The following is a 27,640-nucleotide window of genomic DNA, read 5'->3' on the forward strand; positions in this document are numbered from 1 at the left end:
GTCTTTGTCTTTTTTATCCATAACATGAGGATAAGAATAATACTACATTGTAGGTTAGTGTGAGGGTATGCTAGTTTTGCAGTGCTGGGGATCAAACCCAGGGCCTCATGCATACTAGGCAAGTGCTCCCTCACTGAGCTACACCTCCAGCCCCTGCATCAGTACACTTAGAACAGTGCCTGGCACATAGGAATACTCTATTAATATTATAATTGTTTGATCATCCTGACATCTGAGGTCCTTGGGTTCTAAATTAGCTGTTTATAATGATTCCCACTTATGACGTGTTTCTTTTTAAACATCTTTCTGATCTTCAATTGAAAGCTCATATTTGAAGATCTTTACAAATTGGGGATATTGTCCTTCAGAGGATCCGCCACCTGAGACCCATTTGCCCCCTTCAGTTATATCTGTTACATAGGGGAATCCCGGGTTCAGTTTCCCTGCAGTGAGTCCGGGTTTAGTTCTTATCTAGCTTTTAGAGAGGTCTTTGTCCCTGAGACAACCCAAGATCTTAAGTTTGTTGCTCCCAGATCACCACTTTAGTTTCTGCTCATGGTTCAGATGGCTTTGTTTATTTGTTTTTTGACTGTTGAGGATTTCCATCATCTTCTAAGACTCTAGTAAAACATTAACCAGTATATTTTATGAGCCTTCATACTTCTGGAGAAATCCATGGGGCTTCACTCTCCAACATTTTAAGTACAGGCACTTATGAATACTTAGTTTCCAGAACTTAGCTTGGTGACTGCCTCATGCCTGGCAGGTGACACTTTTTTTCTTTTTTCCTTCATTTCTTTCTTTTTTAAATAAAAGAACCACATGGAGGGCCTTGTAGGAGGAAGAAATGGGGCCACAGAGGTGTAATATCTCTTTCCAGCCACTTGGGGAGCTCTGCTTGAATGTCACCCTTGAATGCTTAAATTGGCTCTCTCCCAAGTCACAGGGTGTCCTTAGCCCACAGCTGACATCAGGCAGACAGAGAGGGAAGCAGGGCTGCAGGAGAAGCCTGTGTGGGAAGGAGATGCCCTGGCCTCCCCGGCTGCAGCTCGCTGTTGCCCCCACTTAGCAGATCTGGTCTCCATGTCTCTGTTTCTTGTGCCTCTACTTTGAGAAGTAATTGTCTCTCCAGGACCTTTTCATCCCCAGGCCAAAGAATTAATGCCTGATGGTCCTAGTGCCATTCTTATCAAGCAGCCCAGCAAACATGTACCAAAGATACCATCATTTAATGACAACGACACTTAGAAGTAACAATAATAACACCTGTAGGTAACAGTAGTCACGCCAAAGGTAGGATGGTGCATTTACATTACACCTGGTTTCTTGTTCCGGTGGGCTTGGGAATGGGTGGAGAAGGGAGAGGGCTGGCCAGACCCTCTTCTCCTCCTCTCCAGCCTGGTTATCTGGGAAGAGCCCTCTTCCATTCAGTAGAGGGGGGAGTTCTACCTTAGTTAGCAGTGCCTCTGAGACCTCGGTCCACAGCTGGCTCCGTTCAGTGGGCTGCATCTCTCCCTGGGATTCTGGAAGCACTGGAGATGACTGAGCTAGGGCAGCTGCCTTCCTTCTGGGTGCCTCTGGGGTGTGAGGGTCTTGCAGGAACAGAGGCCGTTTGCTGCTCTAGCAAATGCCAAGGCCGTGGGTGGAGAGACAAGCCCCAGTGTGGAACTTCTGGGGGATCCCCAGTGGGTAGGACTGGAGAGAAGCAGCTCTGAACGCTGCCTTACATCTCAGACTAGAATGAAAGAGAGCGACAAAGGGAAAGTTAGAGGAGTCGAAACTTGACATGGTGATGACAGGGGCAGAGTTATCTTCCTCTCTGCACTACTATGCTCTCTTTATAGTCTCTAGGGACCAGGAAGTCTCAGAAACCTTTCCACCCTCTTCCTTATCACAATCTTTCCCTGGAAAGGATCTGATAGTCTCCTTCTGTTAGGAAACAGACAGTGATAAAGCTTGATAAAGTGGAGGTGTTCCATGCCCTAAGGCACTGGCAGTTAGCAGGAATCTCTGACCTCAGGAATTTCAGCCTTAATGAAGGAATCTCAGGCTATCAGCTTGTTGGGAAGGGAAATTATGTGGGAGGCAAAAGGTTGTCAGGATCCCTTAAATCTAAGGATGGTTGGTGCTCTCATAGTAGAGGAAAGAGGGAGGTCACCCTGGGTGGGACGAACATGCTCACCTTCCACACACTGTAGATCCAGTCGAGATAGGCTGTGACCTTGGTGTACACTCCTGGAGTACTTGGGCCCCCACAGCCATATCCCCAGCTCACAATGCCCACCACCTTCCAGTGGTCAGACTGGTACATCAGGGGTCCACCACTGTCACCCTGTGAGAGGCCAGAACAGGGGTTGCTGGGGAGGGTGGCCAGGGGCTGGCTTCCTTCCTCCTGGTCCTGCACTTCCCAGCACTCTCTGCCATTCTGCCCTCAGCCCCCTTGCTCCTGCCCGACCTGCATCCAGAAATGCTCTTCTCTGCTGGAGCAAAAGGGTCTGTTGGTGGTCAAGTAAATCGTGGGCATGCAGTGAGCCTTCTCCCGAGGCCCTAACTTACACCAGCAAACTGAAGGCTGAAAAGGACCCGGGGAAAGGAAGTTGGGTTACCTTTGTGTAACGTGGTAGTTCTAGAGTTTAATTAACCACTTATGGAGTGACTATTTTGTGCCTGGGCAATTGCGATTCTATTAGTTAAAGGAAAGAAGGAAGGAAGGGAGAAAGGAGGGAAGGAAGGAAAGAAAGAAAGAGAGAGAGAGAGAGAGAGAGAGAGAGAGAGAGAGAGAGAGAGAGAGAAAGAAAGATCCCTGCTCTTAGGAAGCTTAAGATCAAATGGGATGAGGAGCATCAAAAAGCAAGTAAGTAACAAATGACAAGATGTCCCTTCTCTAAACCCAATAACACTACAGCCTGTTTGTGATGTCCCCACCACCACTGTGAACTCCTTGAGGGCAGACACTGACTCCAAAGCCCGCCATGTTGGTGGCACACAAGAGATGACCAAGAGATGCCTCTTGAAGGCAGGATTTAATGACTGGGAATGGGATTGGAGTAGGTTTAGGAGTTTTAATGAAAATGTTCTGAAGACCTTCTGGAGGAGTGGGGTAGTAAAGTTCTAGTAAAGTTCAGCAGTGGAGAGACTGTCACAGAGAGAAGAAATCTGGGGTCCCTATCTTCATGGACCTGGAGATGATACGTAAGGGTGGGTGGGGAGGATGAGGAATGTCATCTTTGTGTGTGAGATGGACAATCGAAAGCTTGCTATTTATCTGGTCTGTCCACCCACCCACCCACATTCTTAAATCTTCATGTTCCTTCCTTCCCTCCCTGTCTCCCTCCTTCCTCTCGTCACGCTGAATGCCCACCACATGCAAGGTTTCGTATTAAGCCTTCAGCCTCTGGGGGTTCATATCTCTCCAGGATGCACTCCCCTAACCACAGAACTCCACATGACCCTGGGAGGCCCCACCTGGCAGGTGTCCACGCCACCTCCTGGGACGCCTGCACATAGCATCTTCTCAGTGACTTCTCCCTGGTAGGCATCATCTGCATTGCACCGGGTGTGGTCAATGACCTGGACTGACGCCTGCAGCAGTGTGTCAGACATCTTCCCTGGGAGGTTAAACACACTCACACTCTCATTCTTGCCGTCTACCCACAACCCAAGTTCATTCTCTGCATCACTAGATCTCTTTGCTTTATACCTGGAACCTTGGTGCTTGGTCCTCCAGGATGGGCTTTTCTGAAGGATGGACTGCCTTCCCATCACCCCTTGGGAGCTGCTGTCTCATACAAGGTTATCTCTTGCCCTATGTTCCTGAGTCCAGGACTTACCACCATCCTGCTCCGTAAAGCCCCAGCCGACGACCCAGAGTTGGGTGGCTGGAGCCAGCTCCTCATCAAAGAAGGGCAGGCAAATGGGCCTGATTGTACCTGCCAGGAGTGGAGAGGAAGAAGAGATCCTAGCTTCATGACTTTAAAAATTTTCTGTTTTAGGATGCTTGGGCTGGGGATCTTGCCCATCTCTCTTGTGGGAGAGACTGGATTAGCTCATTCTTAGAGATGCTAAAGCCCTGGTCTGTGGACACACCTTTAATATGAAAACCAACCAATGCCAAGTCTATCCCCCAACCTCCTTTATCTAACTCTCACACACCAAACCAATATTTTCCCCTTCCCTACATCACTCTGGGGCCAGGTACTAGAAACCTAGAGACCAAGCTCCATAGCCCAGACAACTCTTCACACCAGCCAATGCCAAGCTTGCCCAAACGTGCCTACCCAGCCTCGGACTCTGGCCATGCTTTCCCCTCTCTCTCTCTGCCTCCTGACCCACCCAGGTCCTTTCCTAAGTGGTCCTGCATGGCGAGGTAGGCCCCATCCTCTCAGAAACTGTTAAGTAATAAAGTCTTTGTTCCGAGGCAGTTGTCTCCAGGTCTGACACCTTGCCACTCCTGAATAAAACAAATCTTAGGGACGAACTTTGAAACATGACAAGGGCTTAGGAGAGCCTGGTGACTAAGCCTTCTGAAAGGGTTTCTTTGACACTTGTTTAGAATCCCATAGAACAGGGCCACCCTCGGGGCTCTGTCCCCTGGTACTACCTCACCTGAGAATGTCAGTGGGTTCTCTAGCTTCATAAGGGCAATGTCCTTCTCTTTGGGGTACAAGGTATTGTGCTTAGCGATGAAGATCTTGGCCACAGGTAGGGATGGGAAGCTGCTCAATTTTTCTGAGCCGACCCTCACCTTCCAGTTGGACACATCACGATAGTTCCTGGGGACAGAGAAGGATGGCTTCAAGTTTGAGCCAAGCATGAGAAGGGTTTGCCAGGGCCTGAGTCCCCAGGGCCCTAGAGATTAGAGTGCTGGGTGCTGCTGCCTTAGGAGGTAATCTGATGGTGGAGGCAGGGTGGTGGGAAGGGCAGTCTGGGGAATCACCTTCCCTATAGGGGATTTGATTGTTTTCCTTGGTGAAATAGGCCCAGGAAAATGTCTGCCTGGAGGGCTGAGCTGTGGGGTCCTGGCGCTCTTTATTCCACCCTTGTTCTTGGCTGTGCTACTCACATGGTGCTTACACTGTGGTCAGCGACTTATGGGCTTGTCTTTCATGATTCCCACACCAGACACAGCTTAGTATGTGCCCCCCCCCCCCCGCCCCCGCACCAGGAAATGATTTAAACCTCTTATCAGATTCTCAAAAAGCCTGAGAATCCCTGGGCTAGACTGGGAATGCTTGATGGGGTAGCCTTGGAGTCTCTCTCATGTCCTAGGCACATAATCTGGATCTCAGTTCCTTTAGATACTTATGAAATGTTGAATGAATGAGTGAAAGTGAAGGGGGCCTGGGATGGCCCTTTCCCAGAGGTTTGGCAGGCCTCTCTGCTGGACAGAAAGGGAACCTATGTCTGTTCAAGGACATTTCTGGACATAATGAAGTATGGCAGTGATTCTAGAGCCTGGGACCACTCCCTGTAAACTGGCAAAGAGGAAGTGAATTCTCAGGACTCCATGTAGGTGGGAAGAGCTTTTGTGGAGTGGAAGATTTGGAGGATGAGGTGGGTATCCGATGGCTTTTCTATCCAGAAATGTCAGACTTGGTGCCCAGCACCCTCTGCTCAGGCTTAACAATGGGCATCCTGGCCAGTGTCTCACTGAGGGGTCCTCATCCTGGCAGTGGTTTCCAGGGTTAGGGTTAGGGCTAAGCCTGGAGTTGCAGTCCCTTCATGGCATTGGTCCCCCCAGCCTCCTTGCCTTCAGGGCCTTACCTGAAGCAGTGGGCTGCCGTGAGGATCCACTGGGGATCCAGGATGCTTCCTCCACAGACGTGTTGCTTGTTGTACTGGAGGCTGACCTGCCAAGGCCAAGAATCCACAGAGGCCTCCTCCCCGCCCACCACCCGAGGAGCCTTCAGGCTCCTCCCACAGGCTGGACTCCACCGGAAGGAGGGAAAAAGGGGAAGTCAGACTGGGGGATAGGCTGCCTCCTCTGACAGCCTAGGTCTACCCTGAGCAGAGCCCTTAGGACTGGTACCAGGAGCCAGGGAGGACCAGGCCCATTCCAAATTGTTCTTAGAGCGACATTGAGTGTTCCCGACCACAGGCTTTCCCTCACACCTCCCTCTCCTTTTGTTTGACTTTAGGTGTGTTTAGGAGTCGCCAACTTGGGTGTGTGCACTGTGCTGGGAATTTATGACCTTCAAACTAAACAGGGATGCAGAGTTATGAAAGTTCCACCCAGGCGCATGTCCCCAGCTGCTCCTGCTGAGTAATAGTAAATACGCCCACAAGCTACTTTGGCACCCGGAAGTGGGAAGAAATTTCCAGAAACTGGATTTTCGTATCTCCAACTCATCTTTCTTCAAGTTTGGCCCCCCTGCGAAGCAAGGCTCCTGATCAGTCATCCGTCTTTCCCCTGACCTGACCTGACCTGGTTTTCGCATCTGACACTCCAGCTCAGACCTCCAGCCCCCTCCCTGCCTGTCCTGTTCCTTGGGCGGCCCCTGCCATGGTGGTGCTTCCAGCAGGGAAAGGCTGCCACCCTGTCCTGCGTGTGCCAGGGGGGCCTTTAGGATACCGTCTGTTTTCAAACTGCTTTTACCTGCCACCTTGCTCACCCACACAAAGCTCTCTGTTGGCAAGGTTAGAGTTTAAACCCTTTCTTCTGGCAGACTCCTGCTGGATTTATATAAAGTTTCTGTCTAGCCAAATTGATCTGCTTACTGCTCCCTGCTATGATTTGGATTCAGTTTGAATGAGTCCCCTAGAGGTCCGTGTCTGGGAGTTTGGGGCGGTGTTGAGGTGGAGGGAACTCTAATAGGAGTTGCGACCTTATGGCTCTTAGGTTGTTGGAGAGGCTGCCCTCAGAAGGGATCAAGGTTGTTTTCCTGGGATTCCTGAGTGCTTGTGAAAGCCATTTGTTATAAGAGTAAACCTGACTCCTGAATGGCTCTTGGGCTTTTTGTTTTGAAATATGATCTCTTGTTCCTGCAAGTGCTCCTGTCATTAGCCACCATCTGAAGTTAGATCCTCAACAGAGGCCAAATCAATGGAGCTGCCTGATAGTCAACCTTCAGCTTTCAAAACTGTGAATTAAATAAGCTTATTTTCCTTATAAAGTTAGCCTGCTTCAGGTATGTCATTACAGTAATGAAAAACTAATATCCTCAAGTCATGGGCTGTGAGTAGAGGGTAGAAGATAATTCCTAACATCAACCATTTGTTGGAGCACTGAGCTATAAGCTCAAAGGCTAAAGAATAAAGGTTCGGCCTGAACAGAGTGAAACTTGGAGTCTGGACGACTCTAAATGTTCCAGATTTAGGAATGCAGAGGAAGGTCTTCCTCCCTGGTCATTCCTAGCCCAGGTCTCAACCCCTCAGAGATGGAGCATACTCACCAAGGCAGTGCAGGGCAACCAGGGAGCCTGAGAGACAAGGTCTGGAAGAGAGACACAGGGCCCTGTGGGTTCTGCTTCTCCCTTGGCTGGAAGGCAGGACTCTGACCTTCTGGTACTGTTGATTTCTCTCCCACTACCTGGGAAATCTGGCTCAGTCCTCCGCACAACACTGGCCGACTTTTTTTAAGTCCAGAATCTTGCATGATGGGGGCTGTTTAGAAACTGCATTAACACTCAGAGCAACCTGATTTGATCCAACAGCCCAGAATTGAACATATACCCTGTGCTGGGTCCTGCCCATTTTAAAGCCCAGCTCAGGCTCCTGGCAGCCTGAGCGAGAAGAGGGCAGAGCAGAGTCCACTGCACTGTGGGCTTTCCAAATAGAAGAAGAATGGGAGTTCAGTGGAATTCTAGGCAAACATCACCCGATTACCAACTCTGTCCTTTTCAAGATTTACTTTGATGAATGAGCAGCCCTCAGTAACTCCCTGGATGCTAAGAATCCAGCATCCCATCTGAGCCACTTTGCTGCAGTGTGGCCAATTGCATTTAGATGCTGTGCTCTAATGCAGGGTGGCAAGGCCAGGGTCACGGAGCACTACGAATGTGTGGAGGGCCTACTCTGGCCTGGGTGAGTGAGTGGTAGGGAGGGATGAAGTGACTTTTGGAATCTTGCCTATTGGGCAATTTATTAGGGCACCAAAGGCAGGAGTAAAAACATTTGACTTTACCATTCAGACTGACAGCAAGGTCACTTTATCCATCCCTCTGCCTTTGGGTAGGAGAGCACGCTTTTTCCAACTATGTATTCGATAAAAAAAAAGTTAACAAAGAAAATCTCTCAGAAAAGTGATTCTATAGCTCTCAGGGCTGAATGATCTGCTTGGCTGGGAGTTCTTCCTATTGTCTGGCTTACATGCCTTTTGCTGCTGGTCTGTTCAGGCTGAGCTGGCTCACATGCTAGACTTTGCAGGCCAGAGGTCTCCTCTCACTTACCCACTTGAGTTCCGCACCTGAAGCTCCTGGCTGTCTTCTGTCACTTTAACAACATCCAGATCCTGGTCTGGGCCAATCTTCACAGCTTTGAAAGTGGGTTGGCTATGGAAGGGAGAGAGCTGTGAGCTGGGGCAGAGACCAGAACAAGATAGTAGGAGCAGCCCTGCTCTCAGGAGAGAGGGTGGCAGAGAATGCCGTTGTGGAGGGGGGTGGTTTTGGTAAGTGGGCTGGGATCTTATTTGCTGTGCAATAGGAGACATTATCATGACATCCCAGGACTCAGTCCTCGGCAAAACACTGGCCTGACTTTTTTTAGTCCAGAATCTAGAGCTCTGGAGAAATAGTAGGGATTTCCCTTTCTAGCTCCAAGCTGTGTGTCTATTTCAAATGTCCCAGTAGTTTCTTCTGGTTCACATCAGGGGATTGAAAGAAGCAAAGGGACCCAGCTAAGCTTCCTCTCACCTTGGAGGGGGTTGGAATGTGGATATCCAGTTTTCCAAGCAGGGCATCTGATCTGACTTTGACACCGGGTGTACATACACGGCCCCTTAGAGGTAGACGGGCCTGGATCTGACTTGACATCCAATCTAGACAACACTCCCCAACTTGAGCTACCCTCCCTCTTTCTGCTAATCCATGTGTGCCCTCTCTCAGACTGTGGGCTAAAGTCTTCCTTCCTCCAGAAAGCATTCCCTGATCACTCCCATCTCTGTGATTGTTCTTTGGCTGAATCTGCCTCTTCCAAATCTTCCCCTTCCTTCTCCACCCTGTCCTGTTACCAGAAACTCTGCAGACTGAATGATATATGCTTGGTCAGGAATGCTGCCATTCCCTGGGTGGACCCAGGTACTGGACCCTGGGAGTACCATGAGCCTGTTTTAAAAGCCCTCAAGACTGAAGTTCTTATGCTGGTCCTGACACTAGTTTGATGTGTCACCTTGGGCAGGTCACATTCCTTCTCTGGGCTTCTCTAAGTCTCAGTTTTCTCGTCTGTAAAGTAGTGGGTGGACCAGATAATCCCCAAGGTCATCCTACCTGGACCACCTATGGTTTTGTGATCCTAGGACAAGAAAGTCCTCCAGTCCAGGTGGAGGGAAGAAAGTGGAGAGATTTGAGTAGAGAAATCAATCCCAAAAGGAAGGACAAAGCTGGAAATGGACATTCCCAGGAAAGTTAACCAATTACACCCTCATTAATGAACTTTGATTTTGTACAGCCCAAGAGCCAGGTGGTTTGGCGGGCTCCAGAAGGACAGAGATTCCAGGAACATATCATCTTAAGAACCCCAAGAGACATCCGGGTTTCATAATCAAGCCTCAGCCTGCTGCGCTAGGTACAGCTGACACTGCAGTTGACTGGACTGCAGTGGGGGGGGGGGAGGGGCTGGCGGAATCCAGGCTGGGCTGGGGCAGCTGCAGGAGGAGGGGAGAATAGCAGGTGCCAGGCACAAAACCGAAGGTGGCAGGGGTCCTTTCTAGAGGGTCCTGGGTATTGCACCGCACCGAGGGTAGAGAGCAGCAGAAGCCTGTTAACTAGAGAGCAGTGAGGGCCAGGTGGATTTGTAATGGCTGCCTGGGGCATCTATTAAAAAGGACCTTGAGGCTGCTTTTAGAGTTCTGTGATTGGTTGGCAATATTTTCCTAGTGGTTATAATGTCTGCCTGTCTCTGGGTCAAGTTTCTTAGAATCCTGAAGAAGTTTGGCCTTCCAGGGAGAGGCTATCTCATTCTGCAACTGAATACAGGGGCTGTTTTCCATCCTCTTTAGGTAGGCTCTCCGGTGGCCAAATGTCTCACTTCCCCTTCCATTATAGATGAGGGAAATGTACAAACGAGAGTCCCCGACAACACTGATGCCCAGGAACAAAGGCTCTTGGGCAGAGATTCTAGCCCTCTACTTCTCAGCTTCTACCCAAGCAAGTTACTTTCTCCAAGTCTACTTCTAATTTAGATATAATAATAACCATGTTTTTGGTTTTCTGCCAGGCTCAAATGAACATAAATATATATCATGCTAATTACCCTCTTATAATTATGCACCTTCCATTCACTCCAGACTTGGAACTGTTTTTGGAATTTGCTGAGGGAGCTGGGATTGCTGATGATAGGGCCCCAATGAAATCAGGCTCTTTTAAACTAGATTTTAACCAACAAGACTTTGTGTAAGTGAATCAGGCTTTTAGATTACTGGACAGGGGAGGCTTCTTGCAAAGGACAGAGGAGTGAAGATTGAGGAGTAAAGGGAAAGAAAAGATGCAGAGGAGCTGGAGCTGTGTGAGAGTGTGTGTGAGAAAGTGAGTGTGTTGCAGGACAGTGTGTATGAGTGTGTGCTGGGGGGCAGCTTAGATTCTCTCACTGGCACCCCTCAATCATCCTATGATGTCAGCATTATTTTTCCCAATTAACACACACTCTCTCTCTCTCTCTTTCCACACCAGAGATTAAACCCAAAGATGCTTAACCACTGAGCCACGTCCCCAGCCCTTTTTGTTTTTTGAGACAGTGTCTCACTAAGCTGCTGAGTCTGGCTTTGAATCTGTGATCCTCCTACCTCAGCCTCCTGAGCTGCTGGGATTACAGGCCTCAGCCACCACACCCCACTCCAATTAATTCCTGAGGAACGGAGGTGTAAGAGCTTTCACTTCGTGTTGCTCATGGGTGAAAGGGCTAGGATTCAAGACCAGTGCCATCTGACTGTACTTTAAGGAAAGAAGGAAGAGGGCCCAAGAGGAAGGAAGCAAGGAGAGAGGAGGCTATGGTGGGGTGATACCTCTGATGGCCCAGGTTGGGTACCTGCTGTAGCCCATTTGCCCACAGGCTGTCTTGGCCAGAGTTTCTGTGAAGTTGTCGAAACAGGCAGAGGACCAGTTCCCTGTGGCTGGGTCCAGCACCTGCAGGGTGGATCGGTCCTTGGAGAGTCGGACTGGGAGGGGAGGAACCTGGATCAGCTGGAGCATGGGACCCCTCTGGCCCAGCCCCCCAGAACTCATGAGACTAGCCCAACCTCCCCAACCCAGAAATGAGGATACTATGGGCACTGATGCTTTTAACATCCTGGGAAGTTCCTCCATTTGACTATCTCTTGACCCTCATTTTGACAATGGCCAGGGTTAATGTCCCAGGGTCAGTCTTCATCATCATTCTACCCTGTTTCCCTGACACAATGGTTAATAGCATCCCCTTTTGCTGATATAGGCACCAGTTGTTTTTTTTTTTTTGGTACTGGGAATTGAACCCAGGGGTGTTTTACCACTGAGTCACATCCCCAGCCCTTTTAATTTTTTTATTTTGAGACAGGGTCTCACTAAATTGTTTAGGCCTTGCTAATTTGCTGAGGCTGACCTTGAACTTGTGATCCTCCTGTCTCAGCTCCCTGAGTGGCTGGGATTATTGTGTGTGCCACCATGCCCAGCTTAGGTGCTCAGTTGTGTGGTCACTGTGCCCCTGGTCCACACAGCTTGCCTGGCCTCGGGAAACTTCACAGCCAGGGACCTAAGTACTTCTCCACTTGAGGTCAAAAGGGGAGGTTGAGTGAGAAGTTCTATTGGCAGTAGGGTGACAGTTGCCTGGAGGCATTTGACTTTAATGAAAAAGAACAAATATAAAGGATGCCACTCAGGGCTGGGGATGTGGCTCAAGCGGTAGCGCGCTTGCCTGGCATGCGCGCGGCGCTGGGTTCGATCCTCAGCACCACATACAAATAAAAAAGAAATGTTGTGTCCACCGAAACCTAAAACTAAATATTAAAAATTCTCTCTCTCTCTCTCTCTCTCTCTCTCTCTCTCTCTCTCTCTTAGAAAAAAAAATGGATGCCACTCAGTCCTGCCTCTTGAAAGTCCCCATCACCCACATCCTGGGTTTTTTCTCTTCAGACGTCAAGTATCAGATGCATTGAGCTGGGCTAGGCCAGTCAAAGTCATGGGTTTTTGCTTCTTTCAAGGACTGAGATCCTTTCCAATATACAGCATGTTACAATAAACACTAATGACTAGAAGGATCATTAGTAGGTTTATGGTTTGGCTATCTTCTTACTAATCACCTTGAAATAACAGATTTCACAGAAATCTGGTCAAAACCTAGCAAGTGAAGCAGGAGTGCGCAGGCTCAGGGACAATTTCCTGTGTCTTCTGGTCCATGTTTGTCCATTGATCAGCGTCTGAGTGTATGCCAGGTGTGTAGTGCTGGAATCTAAAGGTGGTCATGACAGGGTCCTGCTCTCCTGAACCTTTTTGGCAGGGATAGACACTGACAAGTCAGTGTGCAGATGCTGTACAGTGACCCTGGGCACCTGAGCTGACTTCCTGCTGTGCCCATTCCCTTGCCCCTCAGCCCATGAACTCACCTCCCACCGCAGGCCTCTCTGGGAAGTCCTTGACACAGGGCTCCTCATCTTCTCCTGAGGCACAGTCCGGATGTCCATCACACATCTGTGTCCTCGGGAGGAAGTGCAGGGGGTGGCCGCAGATGAAGTAGTATTTATCCAGAATCACCTTGACTGGAAGGCAAGTGCAGGGAGAGGCCCAGAGGACTGAGGGTCAAGCAGGCTGCCCTGGGCAGGGAGAGGCTGTTTTTTCCTACAAGTAGTTCTGAGCTCAGAGGCCGGCAGATGGGGGTTCCAGGCCCAGGTCTGCCATGCAGTAGCAGATACACCTGGTTCCTTAGCTATCAAGCAGAGATTATACTGGCCCATGTTTACGTGATGGCCCTGGAGTCCCCTGAGAATGTGTGTGTGGGAAATTGAGAATCTGACTCTGTCAACTGTTACCCCTCAGGTGATGAAGGAGGAGGCAGAATGGGGGACTTGGGGTCCCAGGACCTGGTTCTGAGTCCTGGTTCTGCCACTTGCTGTGCATCTTCTCACGAACTCCTCCCGCTGCTAGGCCTCACTTTCCTCCTCCACACAACGGGACGGTAACCCCATCTCACAGGCTGTCGAGAACACGCGGCCAGCTGGTCGTTGTGAAAGTACCTTGTAACTCTCAAGTACAGCTCGAGAGGTGGGTGTTTTTATGGGGGTTTGAAAGACCCATGAAGAGGTCTGAGCTTGGTTTTGTTTTCTGACTGCTGCCTCAGGATTCTGCCAGCTGCCTTTGCCTTCGGTTGCTCCTTTGCCTTCTTGGGCTGACAGAAATGTGTTTGGTTATTAACCTCTTGGGGAACAGATGTTTTGAGAAGATATTCCCAACCAAACACCCTGGCCGAGGGGAGCTCTTCTTTTCTAGGTGCGCTCCCTCCAGTCCAGAATCAATCCTGGCTGGTTCTGGGAGTGGTGATGGTGATTCTGTGACAGTTCCCACTTATCACTGTACTGGGAGTTTTCCAAACTGTTGATCACAAATCCCAGGAACAACCTTAGGAGGCTGGTGCCATTACTGACTCTCATCACTGAGAGGGAAACTGAGGATGGAAGAGTTAGCGTTTCTTCCCAAGCCCATGCCTTGCCTCTGTGGTTCAGCCAGCCACTGTCTGCCTCCCAGAAGATGCACAAGGTGTGAGGGGCTGGCCTATTGCCTGCCTGGCTTCCCGCAGATAAATTGGCCTCTTCTCTCCACTGTGGCAGGACATATGCACAGAGGAAATAAGCGCACTTTAATATTTAGACTGAATAAAACAGGCTGGTAAATCTGCTGATACCACTGCAAAACCACCGCTTTAGGTTGTATATGAAATGTCCCCCCAAAGCTCCCTATTTTAAAGGCTTGGTCCCAGGGTGGTGCTATTGGGAGGTTTAATCTAGTGGGAGGTCTTTAGGTCATTGGGGGCATGACTTTGAAGGGAATCATTGGAGCCAAGTCCCTTCCTCTTCTTTTGCTCCCTGGATCATGATGTATGTGATGCCAGGTGTTCCCCCCATGATGTGCTACCTCACCACAGGCCCAAAGTGGTAAGGTCAATTGATCATGGACTTGAACCTCTAAAACTGTGAGCCAAAATATAACCCTTTTCTCTTCACAAATTGATGATCTTGGGTGTTTTGTTATAGAGATGGAAAACTGACTATGTAATCATAATCATGTCAGGCCAGCCAACATGATTTCAAGAAGAAACGTTTTGCAGTTTTCTGCCTCTCACACGCATTCAGGCTCCCAGTGATCTGGGTGGTGTTTATGTTGTGGATCTGCATTTCCAGTGCCACAAGATGGAAGTGGACTTGCTCAGTCAGGGGCCTGGGGTCCTGCTCCAGTTCTTCCCTCTTGCAGCCTCAGAATAGAATGAAGGGTTGGACCAGAGGATCTCGGAGTGTTTTCCAAAGGGGTAGTGACTGCTGCTGCTGCAAAAGCCACCATGGTAACAAGTACAGACTCCCTAAGGGCCAGCCATTCCCAGGCTGTCCGGACAGTCCTGCCCTAGTTAGCAAGCGCATGGCCTGCATCCTATCTCTGCATGCTGTGTGGTGACACATGCTTTTGCAAAACTTGGTTTTTATCTAGGTCCTTTGGGCATGTGATCTCGGTGGTGCTCACCATACTGCTTGAAGAAAGGCAGAACATTTTACAGGTAGAGTCAGGATGACTGTCCCAGGTGTCCTGATTCTTACTCTCATCTCTGGTGCCCTACACCCTGCTGTTCACAGCCATGGCCAGTTCCCTGCTGTGACAAGGGGGTTGGTGAAGGCAAGGACTCCGTCTCAGAGTGTGGCCACTAGAAGGGACTGTGGGAATCACTGCTCATTCAGTTAATCTTTGTTACCAAGTGGGCTGCTCAAGGTCACACTGGGTCTCAGGCAATGATGAAGACAGGGCTTTAGGGGGGAGGGGCACCTGCCAGGCAGTGTTCCCTCGCCTCCTCCCTCCCTCCCTCCTCACAGGCAGAGATGCTTTCTGTCCTTCCAGCCAGGAGGCTGCTCAGATCAACTCAGCATCAAGCTGCAGGGGCTGGGAAGGAGGGGGCGGGGCAGGCTTGCGTGGGTTAGTAACATGGGCCACGGAACTGTGCAGCGGAACTTCTCTCTGGGATAGAAGCCATCTGGGAGAGATGGGGGCGAGTTCAATTCCCCTTTCACTCTTGGAAGAAGGCTCTCTTCAAAGCAGGGGCGGATACATGTGGAGGCACCTTTTTTTTTTTTTTTTTTTTTAAGGCAAAGCTTTATGCAGATCACCTGCCTGTAACTGTGGGGGTGGGAGGGTGGAGGCTATGGGTGGGGACTGTCACTTACTGAGGGGTGAGGGTGGTGCGAGGGCTGCCATTTATTGAGGGGGTGAGGGAGGGTACTGTCACCTGCTTAGGGAAAGAAAGTTGGGTAGGGGCTGTCACTTACTGAGGATAACCACAATGACGATGGTGGCCAGGCTCAGCAGTACCGCGATGATGGGGATCCCCACCTTTTTGAAGGTCTCCAGGGGAGTGCGGGGTTTGCGCAGGGTGGTGGCATCTGTAAGGAGGTGTGAGGAGGGCAAGAGTGTGCAGTCAGTGCTTGGAGCCCGGCCCCCCACAGCTCCCACCCTCTGGCCTGTGGCAGGAATGCCTTGGGGACAGTTTTGGATGATGCTGGGGGCTTATTCCTGCAGACAGGCTGAGCTTCATCAGCACGCGCCACCCACCTCCTCCGACCTGGGCTTACCCATCTTTCGTAAGTGCTCCTGAAATGAGCCTGCAGCCCATCTGCCTCCCCCTCGTCTTGCCCTAACCTGTTCTGGGATGTGTCACCCTGTTTGGTCTGAACTGTGCCTGCCTTCGGAGAGGCCAGTCCCCTGGGGCATGTACTTGAGCACATCCTCATTTATTGTGCTATCATTTACCCTTTTCCTGACTTGTTGTTCTTTGGATATCTTTTTATTTTTAATTGACACACAGTAATTGTACATATTTATGGGGTATAGCGTGGCATTTCAGTACATGTATGCAATATATAAGGATCAGACTGGAGTAATTGACATACCTGTCATCTTAGATATTTACCATTTCTTTGTGCTGGGAACATTCAGGATCCTCTCTGCTAGCTCTTTTGAAATATAATTGTTGTCAACCACAGTCACCGTACTGAGCTATAGAACAGTAGATATGATTTCTCCTATCCAGCCACGCCCAACTTATCTTCTGAATAAAACAGAAGCTCCGGGAGGGCAGAGGCCTCCAGCACAGTGAACGCTTAATAGATGCTTAATAAATAAAATCTTGTGCACCCTGACAGCCTCCATCTCCAAGTCAAACCAACAAACAGTGAGTCCCCAGCATGGCCCTTGTCTTTAAGGAGATTGCAATTCAGAGAAGAGAGAAACGGGAAGCAGATGCCAGTGCCATCAGGTGGAAGACGGTGTATGTTACTAGAGACATGGCCAAAAGCAGACTGAGGAGGGCTTCCCGAGCAGGTGGCGCTTAGAGGTAGAAAGGAGGACCTGGATCCTGGGCCAGCCCCAGCACAGGATGGAGGCAGAGAACCGTGAGGGGTGGGGTCCTGGAATCTGAGGTGTCAAAGCATGTCAGGAGGCAGGACAGTAAAGTCAGTTTGTGGAGACTCTCGAAACCATGCTTAGGCTGGGAGCAGTGGCACATGCCTGTCATCCCAGTGGCTTGGGAGGCAGAAGCAGGAGGATCCCAAGTTTGAGGCCAGCTTCAATAATTTAGTGAGACCCTGTCTCAAACTAAAATAGAAAAAGGGCTAGGGATGTGGCTCAGTGGTTAAGTGTTCCTGATACAAAAAAAAAAAAAAAAAAAAAAAAAAAAGGTGCTTAGGTGTTTGAGTTTGAATTTTTATCTTGAAAGTGGTGAGTAGCCATGGAAAGTTTTTGAGCAGTGAAGAGACATGATGAAATTAATATTTAGAAAGAGGAATCTTTTGCTGGGGAGTTGATGAATTGGAACAAAAGATCCTGGGATCCGGGAGCAGTTAGGAGTCCTTCACTGCCTAGAACAGGGGTAATAATAACTCCGTGTCCATTTCACATGGCTATTCAAGGAGATGGGACTTGGGAACAACAGGGAAATGCTAGGTTCTCAGGAAGTAAGAGGTAGCAGAGATAGGTCCTTTTCAGTCCCCTCTCCTTGTGGGCCATAAGCTGAAGAGGTGCGGGGGCCTCCTCTCCCTGGAGAGCTGGAACAGGAATTTGGGCACCTGAGAAACCTGAGAAAGTGATAGGCCTCCCTCCTGCCCTGGACCCCATGTGACTTACTCTCTCATCCTCGTTAAGTCTGCAGTCTTAGTGAGGCCTTTCTTGATCTCCCTACCTAAAATGAAACCTTCTAGCATTTTCCATCCTCCTTCCATGTTTTCTTTTTTTCCAAAGTGCTCATCCTCTCTAACATACTCTACATTTTGTATATTTTGTGTATTTTTTGTCTCTTCTACCTGTGCCTGTAATGAAGACTCCATGAGATAGGCCTTTGTGTCTGTTTTGTGCACTGATGAGTCCTAGGTCCCCAGAAGGGTGCCTGTCCCGTGGCAGACACTCTACTATTTGTCCAGTGAACAAAGGAATTGCTCTCGACTGTTCCTGTAAGCACACTCCTTCCATCTTTCTTCCAGGTCTCATTTTATTCTGCCTTAAATGGTAGCTACTCTTGTGTCTGGCTCTAGCCTTCTCCTCAGCTCTTCGAAAGCAAAGAACATTCTGCCAGAGACTGGTGTCCCATAAATGCTGATATTAATGACTCTGCTGATAAGGGAAAGCTGAAAATTTATGCTTCCATAAAAAAAGTGGATTCACCTTAGCACCAAGTAGCTTATCAATAATGTGAGCTGATATCATCATTTTTCAATGTTCCAGCAGCCAAACTGTTCTCTTTTCTGTGTGCATGGAAATGTTTCACAGCGGCATTCATTCATTCAGCATGATTTAGGTCTGAGCCCCTACTTCTGGAGGCAGGAGATGGCTTGTTTTCTAGGAGAGCAAATGATCTATCAGGGGCCATGAGTTCCTGTGTCCAGGGCTTAAGGCCTCTGCCTCCTGGGCATTCTCAGGAAGGTCCTGCTCCCCTCATCAGGAAGGGAAGGGACTTCATACTTAGTTCAGATTCCAGAACCCGCGGAGCTAGGAATGGCCTCCCTGCCTGCCGCTGTATTTTCCTTCAGCCTTGCCCTTGCTGCTGGACAGAGCTCCATAAAAGCTGGCTTTGGGCCTGTTGCTTTCCCCTTGAGAACTTATCACAGATCCTTACAGCTTGCGCATCTGGACCACGCTCCTGTCTGTGCTTTCTAAACCAGGGTGATTTGGCCTTGCTCTCCAGTGGGCTTCTACTGCTAGTCCCCACCAGCTCCCAGCTCTGCCCAGACACGGTTGTTCCTTGGTCCTGGAATGATTGGTATTAATTCTCTGCCTCTACGAGCTCAGCCCTTCCCTCCTCCACTGAGACTCATCAGTCACTCTCTTCTGCCCCTGAGAGGCTACTCATCCTGCAGGGACTGGCCCAGGCACTCTGCTGACCCCTGGAGCAGCACTGATCTTTCTGGTTTGGTAGTTCTCAGGCTTACTCAGGGGGGTGAAGCACTGGGAAGCTTGGTAGTGTTCCTGGGGGACACCATGGTCTGCTGATACATTAATTCCAAAGTACAAACTAGTTGCTGTTTTTTATTTGCTGAAGATTCCATTGATTGTGAACATTATTAACTTGTGACCCTGAACTGAGAAAAAAGCTTACTAAGCAGGATTGGATATTTTCTTAATGATATGTGCATATTAATCTGTTCCTTGCTCATTTGTTTTGCTGTTCTAGAGGGCTATTAGGAGTGGGTATCAATGGTTTAAGAAGATGTAATGGGTTGACTGGGGTTGTGGCTCAGAGGTAGAGAGCTTGCCTCACATGTGTGAGGGACTCGGTTCGATCCTCAGCACCGCATAAAAATAAATGAGTAAAATAAAGGTATTGTGTTCATCTACAACTAAAAATGTTTAAAAAAAAGAAGTTGCAATGGAAGGAAAAAACCCTTAGATTTGAGAACATTCTGCTTATTACCTTATCTTTCTCCTACGAATTAGACAAACATCACTACTTTCTTTTCTACTGGTGAAAACACTGGTGTCCAGATGGTTTCTTGTTAGCATGGACATGCTGTGAATTCCATGAGGACAAGGACCTCGCTTACTGCTGTAGCCCAGCATCAGCCCAGGGCCTGGCACAAGGAATGAATTGGGGGATCACTGTTCCTGGGGCTGTGGTTTGCTGGTTCTATTTCCCCAGAGACCAGACCTCCTACTTCTAGAATGAATCCTGAAATTCACAGGTACTTAATGCTTGTTGAATGATGGCTGGATGAGGGATGGATGACACCCACAGCAGTTAGCACTTAGGATAGATGGTGATGGCCACGCAAGGGTGGCTCACTATCTACTTGGTAACTGGAACAGAAGCTGAAGGAGATATAGGGAAGCCAGACTTGAGCTTACCGGAGCTGTTCAGGGGTTGGTTACTGCCAGGATCCTGTAAATTAAAGGAAAAACATTGAGTTGAGTTGGGGAACTCCTCAGACCAGGGCTGACAGCTTAGGAGAGAGTCTTGGTTCATCTGTGTCCTCTTCTTCCTGCTAGGTCTAGGTTGGAGTTGCCTGGATTACTTGAGGAAGGTATTACAAGGACTGGGAGGGAAAGCTCCTTCCTTCCTTTCATTCCCAGTGCAAATCTAGCCTGCTAGAGGGACATCTTGCCCGTTGGTGTCACTGGGCCAGGGATGACCGACTGGAAGACTGGCTGATGTAGCTGGAGTCTGCAGGGGCTGAGTTGGAACACAGGCTCTACTTCCTGTTAACTGTGTGCCTCAGAAAGTTTCTGAATCTTTGTGAGCCTCAGATTTACCCTCCGAAAAGTGGGAGGAAAAACACCTACCTCAGAGGGCTCCTGGGAGGATGAAATGAGTCATGTGGTAGAAAGTGCTAGACTCACACGCGGCTCCCCTCCAGTCTCCGTGCTTCTATGCACTGGTATGTGTTCTTACCACAGCACATTTCTTTCTTTTCTTCTTCTTCTTTTTTTTTTTTTTTTTGGTGGTGCTGGGGATTGAACCCAGGACCTTATGTGTGCGAGGCAAGCACTCTACCAACTGAGCTATATCCCTATGCAAAGCACATTTCTTGATGGGTGGTCACTGTTTTTTTTTTTTTTCTCTCTCTTCTTTTTTTGGTTGATTTTATTTTTCTTTAATTTAATTTAAATCGACAAATGATAATTCTGTTTGTCACTCTTTCCTATTGCCTTTTAACCTTAGTGTTTGGCATTGAGCTTGTACTTAGTAATGACTCAATAAATGACTTGAACCTAATGGCTGTCTAGACTCTGCACCTTAGCTGGTTCCCAGCTGCCTCTTCTCAGTCATCACCCATGCTGGATGGAGGGGACAGGTGGGAACATGTTAGGGGTGTTGGAGGAACTGCATAGAGATTGGCATGGTTTGCCAGGTGAGATGATGCATGCCTGTAATCCCAGTGATTTAGGAGGCTGAGGTAGGAGGATCACAATTTCAAGGATAGCCTCAGCAACTTAAAGACACCATCAGCAACTTAGCAAGATTCTGTCTCAAAATAAAAAAAAAATAGAAGTTCTGGGGGGGTTGCTCAGTAGTAGAGTGTCCTGGGTTCAATCCCCAGGAGAGGGGAGGAGGCAGAGAGAGAGTTTGGCATGGCTGGAGAGGGAGGTGAGGTCAGGAGAGAGGAGGAGGCTAGGGGTAGAAAGACTCCATACATGTTTGAGAGATAAAGACAACAGGCATTGCCAATGCACTGGGTGCCCTTGGGTAAGGGTGTCTGTTGAGATGTTGAAGGTCAGAGGGGGACTGGTTGGTGGGATACTAAGAGCGTCTGTCTAGTGGGTCCTTCCCTATCATATCTTCTTTTCCATGGAGTCACCTGGGCATACATGCCTGGATTACTTGAGGTAGATAGTACAAGTCTTTTTTTCTTTATTGTTAATTCAGTGAACACCTGCTGTACCCTTTGATGGACCAGAAATTGTTCTAGAAGCTGACACATAGAGGGATCAGAAAGCTTACCATCTGCACCTCCCTGGGCCTTCACTCTTCACCGAGAGCTTAAGTGACCCAGTCCCCAACAGTGGCTAATGTTTCTAGCTGTTGTCCACTGAAGAGCAGTTATGAAAAACATTCCACATCCACTTGCAAACAATAGAGAAAGTAAAAAAGTGAAACAAATCCAAACTATACACTGGAATGACAGGGACTATTAATGTCTTGTTAATCACGATATCCTCAATGTCTCCTGCAAAGCACAGCATATAGTGAGTGTTGACTAAATATTTGTTGAATGAGAAAATTCATGAACCTATCTCAGTTTTATGACTCAGACTCAGACCAGCCTTCAAGAAACCAACTGTGGTATAATTGCACACTAAAATATTATGTGTTAGTCAAAAGAAATGAACAACAGTGACATAATATAGTATAGATAGCATTAGCAATTTAACATTGAGGGAAAATAAGCCCCCAAAGATTACAGATAGCCCAGAATCTCTTTCATAAAGAAGCAAGGTATTGATGAAGGTGGGATTTGGGATGATAAATACCTTGGCAGAGTGGGTCTAGCAAAGTTCCTGCCCTGTATATCAAAGATGTACATTCAAATATACTTTCAAGAAAAGATAGCCTCTTCAACAAATGGTGCTGGGACAACTGGAAATCCATTTGTAGAAAATGAAATTTAACCCCTATCTCTCACCCTGCACAAAACCCAACTCAAAGTGGATCAAGAAACAAGGCATTAGACCAGAGACGCTGGTCCGGCTCTCCATCATGTCAGCTTAGGAACTGACTTCCTAACAAGACTCTTAAAGTGCAAGAAGTAAAATCAAGAATCAATACATGGATGGTATCAAACTAAAAAGCTTCTTCACAGCAAAGGAAATAATCAAGAATGTGAAGAGACAGCCTATGGACTGGGAGAAAATCTTTGCCACTTGCATCTCAGCTAGAGCATAAATCTCCTAAAGAAATAAAAAAAACTTAACACCATAAAAAAATAACCCAATCAATAAATGGGCAAAGGAAACAAATAGGCACTTCAGAGAAGAAGAAATATGAATGGCCCACAAATATATGAAACAATGTTCAACACCTCTAACAATTAGAGAAATGCAAATTAAAACTACACTGAGATTCTATTTCACTCCGGTCAGAATGGCAATTATCAAGATTACAAGTAACTATAAATGTTGGTGAGGATGTGGGGGGAAGGTACACTCAAACATTGCTGGGGGACTGCAAATTGGTGCAACCCTATGGAAAGCAGTATGGAGATTCCGCAGAAAACTTGGATGGAACCACCATTTGATCCAGCTATCTCACTCCTCTGCGTATACCGAAAGGATTTAAAATCAGCATACTACAGTGACACAGCCACATCAATGTTTATAGCAGCTCAATTCACAAGAGCTAAACTATAGAACCAAACTTGAAGCCTTTCAACAGATAAATGGATAAAGAAATTGTGGTATATATGCACAATGGAATATTTCTCAACCATAAAAAATAATGACTTTACGACTTTTGCCAGTAAATGGATGGAACCGGAGACTATCATGCTAAGTGAAATAAGCCAATCCTCCCAAACCAAAAAAGCAGAATATTCTCTCTGATATGCAGATGCTAACACATAATAAGTGGGGAGGGAGAACAGAAATTCATTGGATTAGATAAAGGGCAATGAAGGGAAGGGAAGAGAGGATTGGAATAGGAAAGATAGTAGAATGAATTGGACATTACTTTCCTGTGTTCATATATGAATACATGTCCACATCATGTACGACCACAAGAACGGGATCTTAATTAGAATAAATTATACTTCATTTATGTATAATAATGCCAAAATACACTCTATTGTCATGTATATCTAAAAAAATAAAAATGTACATTCAGTATTTATTGAATTAATATGCAAGAGAGGCCTACTACTACTTCAGGAGGGGATGCATGTACCAAGGAACGGGGAGGAGGGATTCCAGGACCGAATGCAAGTCATTGTCTAAGTCCTGGCCTTTGTTGGGGCTGGTGGGTTTATGGAGGCTAACTACATTGTTAAATCAGCAACACGCAAGTAGGTTAATAGTGAAAATAGTGCGTGGGTCAGTAGTGAAAAATGTCATGAATTGAAGGTGCTGATCTAGGCAATGCTATGCACCCAAGATTCAAAGGGAAAGTAAAAAGCCACGCCCTGCCTGTGCTGAGTGGTCAGGGGAGGTCAAACGCTTGTCCTCACAGTGCTTTCCCCGTCTCAAGTGCAGCCTGAATCTTTTCACTTAGTGACTCATTCTTTGGCTTTTCTTGAAGCTCTTGGACAAACATCTCTGATGCAGAGGGATCAGAGATGATGGGAAGGGGAGCTGCTGAAGGCCAAGGGTACCAGGGCTAATTGCCAGGGAGGAAGGAGCATTCAGGCCTGTGAACAGTGATTGGGGACCATCTATGTTAGAGAATTCTGGAATAGGACAGAAACAAGAACTCACAGCTAGCCCCATTCCTTTTAGCCTAGAATCAATCCTGAGCCTAGGAAAGGAGAGAATGCAGCTGAGACATGTGGGAACCAGATGAGATATGGGAATCCAGGCACCTTCCATCACTCTGGTGAGTCCCTGCCATCATGACAGGGATTCAAAGTTGAAAAGGTCTCTAGAGACCATTCCAGACAACTCCACCTGAGGCCGGACAGGGATGTGTCTTGCCTAGACCAACTGTGCACCTTTGCTTTGCTGGAAACATCTTAGTTTATCCTTAACTTGAACTCAGCTCCGGCTAACAACGGCCACAGATCAGCCCCAGCCCAGGCCAAGCAACCTTAGCAGAATTCCCCTTCTGTGTAAGATGCGGTCTGGGCCAGGCCCATCCGCTGTTGATTCAGTCTACTGCAGGGCCCTGACTCATGGGCCTCCTCTAGCCCGTGTCTAACCTGGGGCTCAGCTGGGAATCCAGCCCCTGCTTTGTGGAGCGCTGTGGAAAGGCAGGAATGCTCAGGCCCTCAGGGCCCAGGAAGACCCAAGCCACAGAAGGTGGAGGGTGAGGTGGAGATGGGACTAGGCGGGTGTTTGATGGTTGAGAACACCTGCCATCACCCGATGAACTCAGAATCTTCCTTCTCTGCTTCTTGATTAGTCATTGGCAGAAGAAAGACATTAATCTAGGACCTAACTGTGGAGGCAGAACAATTATCTACTGCAGTTAGGTATTGCTATATAACTTACAATATCCTTTTTCCCCCATAAATGCTATCTGATTTAATCCTTGGAACAACCTAGAGAAATTATCCCCATTTAACAGAAGAAGAAACTGAGGCTCATGTACCTGAGGTGGCTGTTATGGCTTCAGAGAAAGTGTATGAAAGACCCAGCCTCCTGCTGGGCTTCTGGACCCAGGGGACTTTCCATTTCCCCGGGGAACCCATCTGGGCAAGGGTCATCGGCTGGTGCTGGGTTCTCTTGATTCTCTACCGCCCTTCGATGTTGTCTTACTGCAATCGACATGCAGAGATTGCCCCTCTGCATCTCCCAGCCCTTCCTTAGTTGGAAGGCACGGTGACCTCTGCTTGGTTTTGGCTTTGCCAGGTCATCTATGAGGGGTTAGGGGAGGACAAGAGATGTCCCTCCAAGAACATATTGACAAAACAGCTTAGAGCAGGTCTGGACACCCAGAGGGGCTTTATTGATACTAGCACCCCTTCTTCCATCTCCCCTAGGCTTGCACCTTTCACCTCCGCTGCTCCTTCCCCACTCCATTATGTTTTAGATCTTGGGGAAACTTCTGTGCTTAACTCAGATCCCATGGTGACAGGGTTCTACTTCCCTTCCAACTCAGAAATGATGAACTCAGACATCAGGTAACTCTTTTGTATGTGTGTGTGTGTGTGTGTGTGTGTGTGTGTGTGTGTGGTGGCGATTAAGTGCTGCAGAGAAGCTACAAAGAACCAGCCTGGGAAATGTGAGTTCTCTTCTCACCCACTCTTCTGACTTGCTGTGTGGCCTTCTGCATACCTTTCGACCTCTCTGAGCCTCAGAGTATGTCAGGTAATTGGGAACTTTCTTCCAGAGGTGATGAAAAAGTGTATGACCTCACAGAGAAGCCAGTGTTGCACCAGGGTAATAATGGTGAGGGAGGCCAAAGGAACAGAAAGCGGGGCCAGCTCCTTTGTCTGCCTTCCTTGGCAGGCAGCCTGTCCCCCAGGGCCTTATTTCTCTCTTCCTTCTGCAATGCTGACTCTCGGTTGCCTTGCTCTGGAAAGAAGTCAGCAGGGGCAGAGCTGGAACGGCTGAGGTGTGGTGAAGACAGACTAGCAGGAGCATAGAGAGCTGGACTTTATATACCCCGGGCTGGCCTGTGGCAGCTTCAGACTCCCATGGGTGCCAAGGCCCTGGCTTCCATGATTTCAGAGGGAAAACCTGGAGTCAGAGATGCTGCTGTTGCTAGGTGATGGGATAAGTAGATCCTTTGGGGCTCTGGCAGGTGGCAGTGAAGTTGCTGAGGCTAGTAACAAGGTGGGGTGGGGGAGGCCCGAGGGAGGGGTGGGAGCATTGACTGGGTGTGCCAGGAGAACAGAGGCCATCACAGTCAGCTCCAAGAGCAGGGCTCAGCCAGGCTGGGTCGGGTGCTAGGGGGCTTCAGTGAGGAAGCCTCGCACTGCTCTCTGACCCCCAAACCAGCATCCCCCAACCTCACTGTGAGCTGCTGTGTCCTCTCCACCTGCAGTTGGGCTGGGCTGTTTGATGCCTTTGCCTGGCTGGAAGCAGCATCCTGTCTCTGGGGGGCCTCAGCCATGACAGGTAAGGCGGTAGGGAGGGCTGCTACTCTGACCAGGGGAGGGGGCTTGCGGGTGCCAGGACAAGCCTATCTGTGCTGCAGCAGCCCAGAGTGCAGGAAAGGCTTCAGAGGTGACACTCATGCTGGCTTCCGAGTGGCCTCAGACCTGTGACCTCAGCTCTAGCAGGTCCCCTACAGCCCAGGCTACCACAGGCTGTCACAAAAAGTAGACACGGGAAGCAGCTTCGCGGACTCTGCCTTGGGTCTAGGTGTGCTGAGAGAAGCACACTCTCCTTCAGGTCTAACCTCAGCCTCAGCTGCTACATTAGAAACCATTTTGCCTTGTTCTAAGCCATATAGGTGCTGACCTGTTGGCAATTTGAGCTGGGCACCTCAGTCCCCATCTCAGCGTATAATAGCTCCAGGGCAGGGCCTGGGGCAGACAAGAGGTGTCAGGTGGCCTGTCATTATCCTGCTGCCAGCCTGCTGTTCAGCTCTGTCATTTAAGAATTAGCCTTTGTGTTCAGGTGTAGCTCTTAACTCCAGATAGGGCCTGGAGAGAGGGTGACGAGGGAACTATCCCTGTTTCACAAGTGGAGAAACTGAGGCACGGTGGTTATGCTTCCCCACCCACTGTCACATGGCAAGACATTGAGAGGGGGAGGAGTGGGACATTAGTACAGACCCACTGGGTGGAACTGAATGCAGAATGCTTGGCCCCAGGCAGGTAACCAGTTCTTGCACATCCCTCCCAAGGGAAGCAGTCCGTTTTCTCCTGCCTTTCTGAATTCTCAATTGTTCTACTTTGTTCGCTTTCTCTCAGTCCCTTGGCGGTGGGTCCATCTGAGTCCACCTTCCCTTCCCAGCATGGTCTGATGGAAAGGGAGGCGGCTCCACCTCGGGACACCTGAAGACAATGCCTGGCCAGTGGTGAAAGGGGACTGAAGACAGTCAACAAGGGTCAGGTCACACTTAGTCTGACAAGGGCTCCTGGGGGCTGCCATTGGGAAAGGCTGATGGATCGTGAAGTTTAGAGGGGTTCCTTAAATATTTCTGCCTAACCTGCACCAAGAAGCTCTCATCCATGATGCGGTCTAAGGTTTATAAAAGAATCCCACAGAATTTATGCTGTCTTTGAAAAATCATACTTCCTTTTAGATGTCCTGAATTGTCCCTTAAACTTTAAGGAGGTGGAAAGTGGTGGGGTGGGACGAGGAGGTTTGGTGGTAGAAGGTTTGACCCCTCTACTGGTGTGCTGAGCAGCCTGGGTAAGGCAAAGTGCTTTCCATCTCCTGGACCCATTTCCCCCTCTTTGCAACACAGGTGGGATACATCCGACTTCATGAGTGTTGGATGGTGGGCGAGACTCTGGAAAGTTCTTCCTGCTAGGTACAGTGTGCCTTTTCAAGCTTGTTGGAACCTTATCTGGTCCTCTCCCAATCTCACAGAGACTTGTCTATGATTCTTCTTGGTTGGCATTTGCGTTTGAAGGTCTCAGTTGCTCTGGTCAGAAGGTGAGGTGTCCCCTGTGCCTGCTCCTCCTGAGTGGACATGCTGGCCTGACTCCAGTCCTGCCCCTTCTCAGTAATATCAG

The 27,640-nt window shown here is 48.7% G+C and overlaps 1 protein-coding gene across 1 annotated transcript; it reads right to left on the reverse strand.

The window, feature by feature from the left end:
- Positions 1 to 1,723: 1,723 nt before the first annotated feature.
- Tmprss4 (transmembrane serine protease 4) lies at positions 1,724 to 27,132 on the reverse strand. The gene is made up of 13 exons (XM_077108259.1): positions 27,109 to 27,132; positions 19,707 to 19,740; positions 15,644 to 15,757; positions 12,728 to 12,880; positions 11,179 to 11,308; positions 8,388 to 8,489; positions 7,392 to 7,432; positions 5,764 to 5,923; positions 4,606 to 4,772; positions 3,831 to 3,929; positions 3,466 to 3,608; positions 2,159 to 2,332; positions 1,724 to 1,735 (listed from the first exon to the last, which is right to left on the reverse strand). Exons 1-13 carry the CDS (start codon positions 27,130 to 27,132, stop codon positions 1,724 to 1,726), a joined length of 1,353 nt encoding a protein of 450 aa, XP_076964374.1.
- Positions 27,133 to 27,640: the final 508 nt, after the last annotated feature.

This window comes from Callospermophilus lateralis, chromosome 2 (genome assembly GCF_048772815.1).
Source record: "Callospermophilus lateralis isolate mCalLat2 chromosome 2, mCalLat2.hap1, whole genome shotgun sequence".
Lineage (NCBI taxonomy): Eukaryota > Metazoa > Chordata > Mammalia > Rodentia > Sciuridae > Callospermophilus > Callospermophilus lateralis.